This window comes from Abramis brama, assembly GCF_963993115.1.
Source record: "Abramis brama genome assembly, chromosome: 17".
Lineage (NCBI taxonomy): Eukaryota > Metazoa > Chordata > Actinopteri > Cypriniformes > Leuciscidae > Abramis > Abramis brama.
This window is the reverse complement of record NC_139979.1, coordinates 9,041,775-9,055,809: the sequence shown is the minus strand read 5'-3', so window position 1 is coordinate 9,055,809 and position 14,035 is coordinate 9,041,775. Positions and strand designations below refer to the sequence as shown.

General features: G+C 37.4%; 1 protein-coding gene across 2 annotated transcripts in view; it reads right to left on the bottom strand.

The window, feature by feature from the left end:
- The window catches only part of rbms3 (RNA binding motif, single stranded interacting protein), a 136,628-nt gene that overhangs the window by 90,500 nt on the left and 32,093 nt on the right, over positions 1-14,035 (bottom strand). For both annotated transcript variants that reach the window (XM_084089875.1, XM_084089876.1), the window contains exon 2: positions 11,199-11,356. In XM_084089875.1, the coding sequence (XP_083946001.1) occupies positions 11,199-11,356 (158 nt within the window). The remainder of the gene's footprint in view (positions 1-11,198; positions 11,357-14,035) is intronic.

Here is a 14,035-nt window from a genome sequence, read left to right as displayed (position 1 = left end):
AAAAGTCGAAATGAAACAGATTTCTTCCATACGGTGATGCACATCCGAGTGCAATGGATGATCAAAAAGAAATGTAGGACAGCGATGGTTACAGTCAATTGTAAAAAGCGATGTGGGCTTAAGCGGACTAAATGATTGGAAAAAGTCGAGCATTCGTCACCAGAAAGTCTGATCAAAATAAAAATGAAACATACATGGATGAATCATTCACAATAAGATCAATAACATTTTTATTAAGTAGATTTTGGGAATTTCCATCGGGGTCTGGGACAGTTTTAAAGTGACCTTCATTTGACAAAAAGAAAGTTCAAATTTGTTAGCTAATAAAAGTCAACCCCTGGGACATACAAGTGCCTGAACTTGATGAAAAACCCAAGTGTAATCGTTGCTCGGAACTTAATTAAAAAGTTTGAGCCTAACTCAAAGAGTAGGTTTAATAAGGTTTAGCTTCGCTTCATTAAAAATCTTGACGAAAGGATCTACATCGATACATCAATACATTCCTTAACAGGACACCGTAAACAAGGAGAGGTTGATTTTGGGCGCAGGATGTGAGTTTCAAACCCCAGTGATTTAATTAAACACTGGAAGCATCACAGAGCACCAATCTACACCACAAAAATCCCCACCCTCGTTTTCACTTTTTCACCTCAGCTCACAGCACTGACTACTCTTGTATTCTTGTAATAATCTTTCTCTTTATTCTCTCTCTACTCCACAAAACCCCTATTCACATAGCGAAATCAGTCTTGTCGCAGAAACACGAAAGTGTCTGCAATGAATCCCCTTCCCCTCTGCAGTCCCTCTTTTCCCCTATTCCTCCCCTACCGCCTGCCTTCCATCCACGATGGAGGTAATAAAGTTACTTATCGCTTCCGTCTCCGCCTGAAGACTGGGAAGACTGATATAACCGTGGCGCTCCTGATGTGACTTTTTTAATTAATATTTAATGCGGCTCCCACCTCCAGGTAAAAGCGGGAGACTATATTACCCACCTTTATAAGGATGGAGGCGTTTAATAAGGGAAAGATCATTTTACTGTCACCGTGAGAAGCGGCATCCCATCGAGGCATTGTGTCGCTGATGTCTGGAAAATGGCAGCTAATTCAGCTTCAACTGCACAGCTTTACAGAAGAAATACAAATAATTAGCATAAGCCGCTGTGGAACTACGAGGTTGATAGCAGAAAAAACAATTGTCGTTCGAGGTTTCGTGTGAATTTATCAACAAAGTCTTCTGCAATTCACACCATAACACAGAGTAAGTGTGGGCGGATGTTTTTTGCGAAAAACGGATAATCACAACTCTGGGATTGCAGAGACTCATTATAGAAACAATACTGGTTTTGTTTGATTTTTTTCGTCAATATGGTTTGTCAGTAAACAAAGTTGAAACTCGGGGGATGAGAGAAACCACATAACAGAGAGTGGAAGACATGAAAATGCGGAGCTCTGCTGGAGAAAGCATGTAGCGGACCAATGTGAGGGAAACACATGAGAACCATTTGACTTGAACGCTTGATTTGCTGCCATTTCATCTTGCAAAACAAGTGGTTGGACAAACACAGGCGTCTCAGATGAGTGAGTGGGTCGGGGGTGGAGCTGAGAGAGGAATGTAGTCAACATAGCTGGCAACGTTTCCGCAAGCTAGTGCCATGCTGCGGTCATGCACACGGATGTCTCACTAACACGAAACTCACGAACAGGAAGGTTTCCTCACAAACATAGGCGTAGATTCATTCTCCTACAGCCAATAAGAGATGCAGGGAGTGAAATGTCCCCCTAATCATTTGTCTGTCTTGTTTTGTTTGTTTAGATGCTGTTAAATGAAGCATTGAGAACTACTGAGGTGGGATAAATGTTCAATAGACGGAGTCTGTGGTTGAGATTTAGAACTTCAAAAACTTTAATGACCCCAATGCCGTACTTTCTGGTTAATGTAATGTTTTTTCGGATCATTTGTCAGGATGACACAGCTAACATTGCAGCCAAAGGTGGAGGAGCTCACTGTGAGAACATCTGGCAAAGTGTCCTGATCACTCTCACACTAAACAATGAACATCAGGGTAGTTTAAAGCTGATGGAGAGCATTGATGCTGGCATGTGACGTTACTCTACACAGGCTAAAAGTGCATTACGGAGAATTGACATGTACTGTATGTACTTGCTCAATAATGTAATTGTGGGTGTTTTTTGTTCTTTTTTTTGTTATAATTTTTACCCCCCAAAATCTTCTATAGTTCAGTCATCAGTTACATAACCTCATGTTATTCTTATTTCAAATGCACATGTAATGTTTTTCTGTGGAATACGAAACAAGATGTATTTATTTTTTTAAATCTTATCTTCAAAACTAATTGAGAGGGAGTAAATTATAATATATTATTTTTGGGTGAGGAACTATTCCTTTAATGCGGTCTTATAGTCATTAGCTCCCAAAGATGCACTAGCTTTAATAATTAGCATTGCATGCATTTCATTACAGTATGCGCATATGTAAAATTCATGCTGGCAAATTTCCAGTGTTATCAGTCACACTAATGAAGTGCTGAACCCTTTTTTAAATGGGTTGCATTTCAATATTATTGCTGATCAGCTTAAAAACTTTATATGGATGCTGACTTTTGATGAATAACAAGATTCAAGTGTGTTTACTAGCTTAAAACTTTCAGAACCACAAGCATGGAGTTCCCCTCATGGATGTCTGGAGTGCCAAGAATTTGACCTTACATAGCATCAAGCCAAAGAGCTAAATGGTTTACAGTGAGAGAAGTCGCATGTTACAATATTAGTAAACAATCTACTTTATGATTACAGCAAAATTATACTCAATAACTCAAGGACAAAAATAGCATATTGCATCATGTCCCAGCCATTCCAAACACAACAGAGCTGCAAATCACATAAATCTAATTCATATTAACTTGACTTTTTGTTCTAATCAGCCATAACTGACAACAATATACTGTAGTTTGCATATCAAGGCACTTTGTCGGTCGTTTGGTTTTTATTTTCAGCAATCTGCAATTGGTTGGCCTGGCCACAATGAAATCTCACTGGTCCAAAGTCCTGCTCTATGCAGCTGTGTATTAAAGAAATAACCTATATACTTTCTACACCACATTTCTGGTCCTATAGTGCAATGTTGCATAATCATAATAAAAATAGCGCTACCCTAAAACGTCTTTCCTTTTTGCTGATGTCACCGATTGGATGTGATTTTGTTGATTTCAGTGAGAGCAGATAAACTACATAGTGCTCAAATGTTGTCAAGTCAGAAAAGCCCTGTCACACAGTGCGTTGATCCCGGAAAATTGCCATAAAATTGGCAGAGTGCCTTCTGAGTGAACGAAAACATGTTCCGGGATTGACTCCGGCATCGATCCCGGGATGGGGACCTAGTTACATTGTCGGGATCAGTCCCGGAACGCGCCCTGTGTGAACAAAATCTGTAATCAATGCTGTAAGGGGTGTGTTGTAGCGATGACGCTGAAGCTGAGATCATTCGCCAGCTTATGTGAAACGGTACGTTGCGCTAATTTATGATCGAATCAGAAAAAAAAAAATGCACGAGCGTGGTTTCGCAGAAATCGCAGATCATAAGCAAACTTAAGACACTGCAGAGACATTACACGTCACATCTTGACAGGATCTTTACGGGATGTGTTTGAACGCGAGCACAGAGAATGAACCGAAATCAAACGATCACGGGACAAATCCCGGGAAACATTATCATTGTATTTTCCGGAATCTTTGTGTGAAAGGGGCTAAAGAAAGAAAGAAAGGAGGCAACAACGCCCTTACAATAACAGATTACCAGAGAGCTTTATTTAGACTGCTGATACCACACACACCAAAACCTCCAGTGAAAGACCACAGTTCAGCCAGTATGTGGGATCACAATGTTCTAACTCTGGTGATCTGGACGAAGGAACCTTCTCTCCACATTGACCAGAGCAGATCGGGTCCAAAAGAGAGTCCCACAAATGACACACACAGGATCACACACATGCCACCACCCTTTCCAACACAGCACACACTGAACCCTCTGAGTGCTTTAGTCAACCCACAAGCACACAAAATCAAATCAACATGAACAGAAGAAACTGTAAACACCACGAGGTTAACCAAAACGCCTAGAACGACTTTCAATGAAGATAAATATATTTTGAGATCCACACAAGCACTTTTGAAAGATCGCGACACGGCTCAACGTGCTGTGACAGCCCAAGCTGGGAGCAGATCCCAGCTGATTTGATCACCGTCAAGACAACACGTCTTGTGTACGAAGCTTTCAGCTGCAGTGTGTGAAGTGCTAATGACAGTTCTCAAAGGGCCGTCACACACTCTGATCTGTGTTTTTATTTTCCCCAGAGCACCGGCAGCCACGGATGCCGGACTGTTTGATGTCTCGTGCCGAGAGATGTGAACCAGCATTCTTTCAACTTCTATCCAGGTGGGTGTGTAGGATCTCTTAATTGGCTACCAATGCAGCTGTCTCGTCTGACACGCCGCTCGACACTTCAGCAGCGTAAGTTACAAGCGTCTGATGTTTGTTTGTACACTCGCTTGCACCACTGGAATCAAGAAAGAAGCCCTGTGACTTTGCAAAAGGAGAATTCACTTTCCTGAAATGCCATGACATTGATTGCATTTATAAAGCCTCGTTCAAACTTGTTAGAAAGTACAATAATAAAAAATAAGCCGATGCATGACTCAATATACATGCAAAACAACATATAAAACGTTCATAATGCAGCATTTCTGCTCACAGTCTCTCAGAAAAACGTAAAATTTACAGTAAAAAAACGACAGCCTTTGTTGCAGAAATATATTAAAAAAGTACTTTTAATAATTATTTTGAATGAATATTGTAGGTAAAAATAATACAGTGGCAGAAATCGTAAAAAAAACAAAAAAAAACAGTCTAAATTGTCTAAGATAAAAAACAAACAAAAAATAAATAAATAAACACACACACACACACACACACACACACACACACACACACATATATATGTCATCACCTCAAACCCAGATTAGGACAGAATATGAACATTCTTGCACAGTGCACACCAAACTAAAAATGTAGCATTAGACTAACACATCTCATATTACATTTTCTTGACCTTCTCTCACCAAGGACACCAAGTGAGCCAAGACTGCCACGGGTGTCCTATTATTCAGTCAGAGACGAAAGCGAGCGACGTGACTAACATTCTGTGAAGTTACCAAATGCAAAACGCTTCTTTAAATGTGTGTGAGCAACCTATTTGCAAGTGTGGCTGTGCAAAGTTAATCTTCGTTAAATCACCAACAATAAGTCTTCAAATCACACATGTAATCTATCAGATTGTACTAGCAAATTGGAATCCTTTATTTGGGTACCGTACATTATTAGGGCCCTTTATTTATTATTTATGGTAAATCTAGGTCTGTGTCCAAAACGCAACAGGAACCGTGCTAACAGGACAAGGCTTGTGCCACTTTTTTTTCTTGGTACCAGGGATTGCAAGCGAGTGTGTCTGTGGTTTGAACAGTCGAGGAGAGTTCAAAAAGATGACTGACACCTTCCTTGCTGTGCAATGTGATCTCATGAGTATTCGTATGTATTTTTACATAAAGTGTTGTTTCTACCAAAAGTACATTTACGTTTCCATAGACACTGTAACGTGCATTATTGATATACTGACAGCACCAAACGTAAATTATTTAAGTGTGAACAACATTACAGACCTACAAATGTGTACAAATCCTTATTCATGAATATTAAAATAGTGGTATTAATATTTTGATATTAATATTTTGAATATCTATTCTATTCAACTGTTATATCAATGACTATGTTTTCAGTCACATTTATTAAATGATAACAAATTCTTATTAGAGGATTACATGATGTTAAACAAGACTACACTTTAAACCCTTAAAATAGCATTTCTGTAATCGTTTAACCAATATTTATCATGTAATATTTATTTTGTTTGCCGTGGGACACAAAAGGTGTTTTCGCAGTATAGCCTAGTCCTATGCTGTGACTTACAATAGAACCATAAAATACACCAAATAAATTTACATAAATTCACAAAAATAATACATTTTATTCATGCACTATAATCCAAATTCCATTCTAAAAGAATCCATACAATTGTGAGGAACAAACTGAAATTCAAGCCTTGATTCAGTGATCTAATCTCCATTCCGTTCATTGACCGTAAATGTCAAATCGTTATAAATTTAAAAATTGCTGCCTCAAGAAGCTTTAGGACACGTTTTATGGCAGTGATATCAAAAACTCATTGAGTCTCACCTGGTTCATTACAGATTGTGACATGTCATGTTTTGGGTGATGTGCGTTTGAAAAGCGCACTTTCACGAAGTGGATTGGGATCAGATTTTCAGAGATTATTAACTTAAATTCTGCTCTGTAACTCACGCAAAACTATATACCGCCAGAGAGGACTGCAACTGCAACACATTGTCATTTGGGCTACTTTTGAATACAATTGATCACAATTGTCTGTCTGTTATGTTTTTCTTTGTTACTCTACATATTTTTTAAGAAATGGTTATGGGTAGGTTTAGAGGTAGGAGTGGGATTGGCGTTTCAATATATTTTTTTAATGTTATATTGTTATCAAAATAGTCATTTTTTACTTTTTCTAAAATTGATCTTGAAAATAGTAAAAGGGCAATTATACAAATATCTTTATGATATAAATGATTCATAAATATGTAATGATGTTTACGTTTAAGTATTGTCAATACGTCCATATTGTACGTTTTAGCATCTATTCAAACGTCCAAAAATGTAAAAAAATAAATGTACCTGTAAATTATATAAATACCAACGTATTAACAATGAGACAAGGCTGTCTCAGAAGGCACTAGACAGAACTGATATCAATAAAACAGATCCAAATCCAGCCCAAAGGAACTTTATCCTGAGTGTTTAGGCACCTTTTGACAAAGCTTCCCACTTACTCTTCGTTTCCCACGTCAGACATATTGACAGGAGCTGTGTGATACAGAGCGAGACAGAGAGATTGAGTTTACAAAGACTTGTGATGGCTAGCAGCTTTTTGGCCCTCATACGCTCTTCTGAACATACCCAGAACAGTTGAGCTTCAAGAGGAGTCAGACACCCATCTGACCTTAGGTTAGGTCTGTATGCTGGAGACATGTTGCTGCTTTCAGGTTTTAAAAAAAAACAACAGCAGAGAGAAATAACTACAGATATTGCAGGAAAGTCTCATAAGGGAAACATCACTATAGAGACTTTCCTGCACTATCCGGCACCACGAAAACATGAAACCATTACAGTTAACTGCAATAAAAAAAATTGTAAAAAAATCTTTAGGAAACAAATTTTACATTGGACATCAAGTAACAAAATTACAGAAGTAAACATGAAATGTATTAATAATAGTAATATAATGAACTGCTAAATGCAATAATATTAAAAATGCAGAAAGATCAAATGTATTGTAATTGAAAACAGTTATTTTTATCACATTACAATTTTCACTGCATTTAAAAGAAATACTGCCTCACTGAGTATAAATGACTTTGCTGTCCCCAAACATTTAAACGGCAGAGTAAAATCACAATTATTAATTTAAAATGACAAAAAGCGTCCTAATTGTTGTCCATAAACATTGTGTGCTACTGTATATCTGAAGCCATTTGAAGCCATATGAGAGCAAACAGACAATTAAAGTGCCCCATTATGCTTTTTCAAATATTTCCTTTCATGCAATGTGTAATATACCTGTTTGTGAATGTAAAAGGTCAGCAAAGTTTAAAAGATCAAAGTGCACTATATATAAACTTATTGTCTCCTAAAAGATGTGATTCTGCAATGTATATTGAGAAAATGAAACTGTTTTTTGACCTTGGATGCATGTAAACCTATTGTAGAAGACCTGCAAAACAAAATAAGGACCCTTTAAAATAGCATAATGGGGCACTTTAAGATGGTGGTACTGGATAAAAGTGACATTTACATATGAGAGTGTAGGCCTACTGGATATAGTGTTGATTCCGGCACCCTCCCTAAAAGCTTTTTGAATCATAACCTGTTTTGCACTACAGCAGCGACATTAATAAAACTGGAGTTAAAAAATATGAATTATGGATCCGTCTTCAAATCATTAGAAATACTAGCCTGCTTTTCACCCTGTGATTAGACATTTCTACAGCGATGAGAAGGAGACATAAATCAAGCTGTAGTCTAACTATGAAAAAGAAGACGACAGATGTATTGTAAGAAAGCAACACTTTGAAATAAAAACCGTGACCTGTTACTAGCCTTGTCACTGGCTCAGAAATGGTTTGCATGCTCTGGATGCCTGAGTTATTTGAGCCCAGGGGGGGCTCTGCCGACTGAAAATGAGATCCCACCCCAGAGGCTCCCCTAGATATGGCAGGCCTGTACACAAGGGCAATTCCTCCACTGGCTCAGTTAGTCAATCAGGCTGAGAGACAGAGAGCGAGGGAGGGTGTGTGTGTGGGGCTGCCATTTTGGGCAGCAAGCCTTGGATGCTTTTCAGTGAATATAAAATATATAAGATATTATATATAGATAAGGAATAGAGAATAAAACCATGAAAATGCCAAGATACTACTGGAAGCCATATAATAACATTCTTATTCACACACACACACACACACAGGGAAAAAACATACAAATATCTGTTATTTCTCCTAGACAGCAATGAGATTAAATGGAGAGCAAATTAAGTCTCCTGCTCCCTATATTTTGCTCCTGAAAAAAAAAAAAAATAGATCTCCGTAATCTTGCATCTGTCTCCTCTAAGGTTTCAAATTCAGAATCAAAACTTAAAGTTCAATATGATCTGAAACATTTATCACTACATAAAAGTAAAAAAATATATATATATATATATATAAAATAAGAATAAACTGATATTTTGAGCTGTGATTAGTAATGCAGCTCTATATGATTACTCTATGTCAATCATTTGTGTGTATTTTTATTTCTTCTGAAGACATTTTACTCCATTCAAATATTACAGGACTCCTGAGCTATGAAAGATAAGCCAATGAGAATACCCAACTTTTTAGCATTTTCTCTTCTAATTTGGAGAGAAAATATGTGGAATACTGTAAGACAACAAAACATGTAGAGTACTACTGATTATTTGTAGATGAAAACATAATCAAACTAGCCGATATATGAATTAACAAAAAGCATAATGGCTGGGGGATACAACATTTCTGCATGTACAAGTTTCGTGTGGGTCTGCAAATGGGCAATACAATTTTAATCTGGGTGCAGAAAAACTGGCCAAAATCATACAGGACTTCAAATTCCAAATTTATCCCTTAAAACCTTGCTCCCAATGTGAGCAGAATTGAGTTGGATTGTACTCACTTTCTCTCTGTAGCATTAGATTACAATCAGAGACATAATGAGGGGCTCTGAAATGCAATTATTTTAAATGGTATTGTAAAATTCTTTGTCCTGAGGGTTAATACTCCATGATATCGAATCATGGAAAGGAAAAGTAATGAACTGGCTCACAGACATGACTCTCCGCCCTCTGGTTTCTACCAACACACACAGAATTGCAGATGCATAATGAAAGCACATAAACATGATGACGATGCGTTCACCTAAGGCCATCATTAATAATTCATGATTCATATTCAAGCCTTTTATGAAAACGCCCTGGTACATTTTCAGTTTTTTTTTTGTCTCAGTAAATGTAACACTCCTCCAATTTGACCTTTTCACCTCTTCTAATGCAACATCAAGACGTTAAAATCTGGATGTTTGTTTATAAATGTGGCAAACATTCTGCATCTTGACAACCTGCCATTCCTCAATTATCAGATAATCTAATTAAAAAACTGTGAGCACAGCAAGCTGAAAACTATAAGGGCTCGTTTTCATGGCTGAGGTTTGGGATTCTGCTGAGGCCACGATTTCTCCTTTATAGTCTAACCCCATTGTACCTTCAGCCTCAAAACCCTGCCAATCTTCCATGGGGAATCACACAAGAAGATCTCCGAAATGTCAGCCTGACAGAAGCACTTTTCACTGCCCTTCCCGCCACTGCTGCAGAGCCACTGGAGGACGGAAAAGGGTCACTAACTGTGTGTGCATGTGCGCAAAATGTGTGCGTATGCATGAACGCGGCTGTAAGCTTTAGATCACGACACTAGGGTGGCAGATATGCATGAATGGCATCTAAATGATTGTGGTGTTATGTAAAAGAAAAATGCAAAGAGTGTTTGTGAACACTCTTTTTTCTGTTGAGCTCCAGAAGTGAGCCCCAAGGCGAACCCTTTTGACCTTTCCAAAATGTTACTGCCTATTTGGCACAGCAGTCGCAGCTAATAAAACTTTCATAATCATGAATTTTTGATTCCAATCCCACTCCAGGCCTTGGGCTAACCTGGACCGTGGTAGCCCGAGACCCTGAGAGGGATTGAGAGCTGTTGTGGCTTGAGGTTTCATCATTCTACCCTCTGTGTTTTTGACACGTTAACATTTGGAGCATTATAAGTGGGGCATGCATTTCATTTTTATTTTTTTTAATGAAAGTAATGTTTCTCTTCCTGCCTCTTCCCCCTAAAAAAAAAAATCACAATGAATTCTGGGAACTATAGCTGCAGCCAGCTATAGCTATTCTGGGAACTAATAGCTACTCATCTGTGTAGTTTTTTTCCACAGAAAAAAAACATTCCTTGGTCTAAACATTGCATAGAAACTGTTGACCCCAGATCAATATTCTCATGGTCAACTTCACAGTGGTGAAATTAGAAAATTCAGAAATATTCACAGAAAGTCATGGCGCTGGAGTAAAACACAGGATTTACATCTGCATGAGTCATCAGAGCAGAAGATTATGCAAGCTGCCCCCTGGTTCTTGTACAGCATTTCATAATGACCTCCCTACACACTAATGATGCTGACTTGCCATCGCCATTTATGGGGCCATAATCTTCTCTGTAACTAAGCACAGTGATTTTTATTTTTTTTGCGTTTCCCTGTGACCTTCTGATCGTGCATTTACATGATTGCATGCGCTCTTGTATGTGGGCACCTGTGTCTTTGCAACTATAAATAGGTATAGAGCAACTGCTCATATAGGACGACATTCCTGTTCAGACAGGAGAAAGAGGATAACAGGCAGTGACAGATAGGGTACATTGGGAAAAGACACTTACGGTTGGCAGAGTTTGATGAGGTCCTGGTCTGTGGTCCCAGGCGGAAGGCCCCGGATGTACAGGTTGGTTTTACTGAGCTGCTCCGCCGCACTGTGGCTGCTGCTATTGGTGTTGGGGCTGGGCGGAGCCATGGGAGGAGGGGGCGGGGCATATGACTGCTGCAAGACAGAGAAAGGCAGTAGTTGTTATTAAAAATTGATATGATTTATATGAGATTAATATGCACTTTTAAACAACAAGGTCGCATGATTTAAGAATACAATGAAAATGTATCTCTAATGGACGTCTCCAGCCAATGTGTGCTTAAACACAAGCCGGTGAGGTTTATGAGCAGTGTTGCCAGCTCTCACGTATTTGACACAAGACACAAGCTTTCAGGCTCTGTCTTAAGCAACCCAAGAATATTTCACGCCAAATAACAAGACAATGCAAATAAAAGGGTACAATCCAATTTGTCTTGAATTTCAAGGAGACTTGAAAGGAGACCTTTCCGTGTGTGTCATATGCCAGAGAGCTTTACTGTCTAATAAATATATATTTACCCAAACTTACAAATATGTGCATATTTCAACAATTCGGCATGACAGCGTACAACTTAATCAAGCTAGGCCTATAACTTCAAAGTACACGTGCATGCCTGTCAACCAGACGGGGCGTAACACAAAAATGAGCACTGAAATTAAGCATACAGGCTATGACCAACACTTACTTTGGTCGTTATTTAGTTAAGTGAAATAGCCCTGTCAAGCTCTGTAAACACTGCTCTCTTGCTATCCGTGACTGTTCGACGCCTATTCTGCTTGATTTCGCGTTTAAGCGGAAGGAGAAATAGCCTATATAGTTCATATCGTCTCAATTATCTGCAAACAAAGTTAATTTTTAAGAGGCTTATAATATATAAATAAGCAAGTTATAAAATTATTTTCATTACGATCGATCGATATTTTTTACGTAAGGACTAGTATTCTGCAACATCAGCATCAGATATTTCGATATCAATCCGCCGGGCGGATTTATGCTGCCTTCACGTCCTATCAGAATTATTCTAAATACAAATTTTCCTAGTTAAAAATTGGACATGAATGCCCTCTCAAATCGTATTTGGGTCAATGACGTGACGCCTAAATTTTCTGTCCGATTGCATTTTTTCAGGCAAAAATGGGTTTAAATGCATAAAAAGATACTGTATATTTATAGTACCTCTCCCATGTATGTACTCACTTTAACTTTTAAAAAACCTTTACTTATTTGTTATTTTTTTTGTTATTTAAAGTGTCAAAACATCATGTGGTGTGACCGTCCGGCCATAACTTCTGTTTTGAAAACGTCTTTGAAATTACTCTGAATTTATTCAAATTTATTTTCTGCACTATTTGGCATGATTTCCAAAATGTTTTGTAATCCTTTAAAAAAATTCAAAGCATTTGTATTTATATTTCCATCATAATATACAAACAAACTTTGTCCGATGATGTCCATTTTATGAAATATCATGTGGTGCGACCATCAAGGAACTACCATTTTGGGACTTATATGTTGAAAACTATTCAAACACAGGAAGTTACATCATAAACCAATATACCAAGGACCCATGGAAGCAGCAAGCAGGTTTGTAATTCTCTCAAATTGGGAAAAAAATAAACCTTTGTAATGGTTGGTATGTAGTTGCCACATTTGGATGTCATGTGGGATGACCTCAAAAAAAATTTAATATTAAAGTTATTTCTACAAATATATATTTTTATTATAAATTTCATAGTGACCTTTTTTGGCAAGCTAGCTTGTTTTGTTTAGGTGGCCAATTCTGTGCCTGTAAATTATGACTGAATTTGAAAATATCATGTGGTGCGACCAAATATCATGTGGTGCGACCACTGCAGACTGTTTTCCATGATAGATATATGTCCTAGATTGGCAGTTTTATGCTTTTATATTCAATTGACGGTTTATATAAAAAAAGTACTTTACTTTAATATCATTTGGAATAGATTTTTATGCAATTTGAGATCTTTTTTATAGATTTCAGACAGTTTGTGTTTACTCTTTGTACAATATGAGAAAAATGCAACAAAAAAAAATTAGAGCATGTAATTTCAGTTTAGTAATAATGCATGTATTAGTAGTGTATTTATTATTGCCTATTTATTTATTTAAAACTATTTTAATCTATTTTACCAGATGCCACTGCCAAGCGAAAAAATTCTAACCCTGCAGCAAGAGCAGAGTACCTTGATAGGAGAAGAGTGAAATATTATTACAGTTTAAAATATCTGTTTTCTATGTGAATATATAGTAAACTGTAATTTATTCCTATGATCAAAGCTGAATTTTCAGCATCGTTACTCCAGTTTTCAGTGTCACATGATTCTTCAGAAATAATTCTAATATGTAACCCTAGACCACAAAACCACTCAATGGGTCAATGTCACATGGGTAAATTTTTTGAAATTGAGATTTATACATCATATGAAAGCTGAATAAATAAGCTTTCCATTGATGTATGATTTGTTAAGATAGAACAATATTTGGCCGATACAACTGAAAATCTGGAATCTGAGGGTGCTACAAAATCGAAACATTGAGAAAATCGCCTTTAAAGTTGTCCATTTATGTTTGCAATATTGCTATATTCACTCACAAAAATAAATGTTTATAAATTTATGGTAGGACATTTACAAAATATAAAACATGATCTTTATTTAATATCCTAATGATTTTTTGGAATAAAAGAAAAATCGATAATTTTGACCCATACAATGTATTGTTGGCTATTGCCACAAATACCCTGTGCGACTTGTGACTGGTTTTGTGATCCAGGGTCACTAATGATTTGCTGC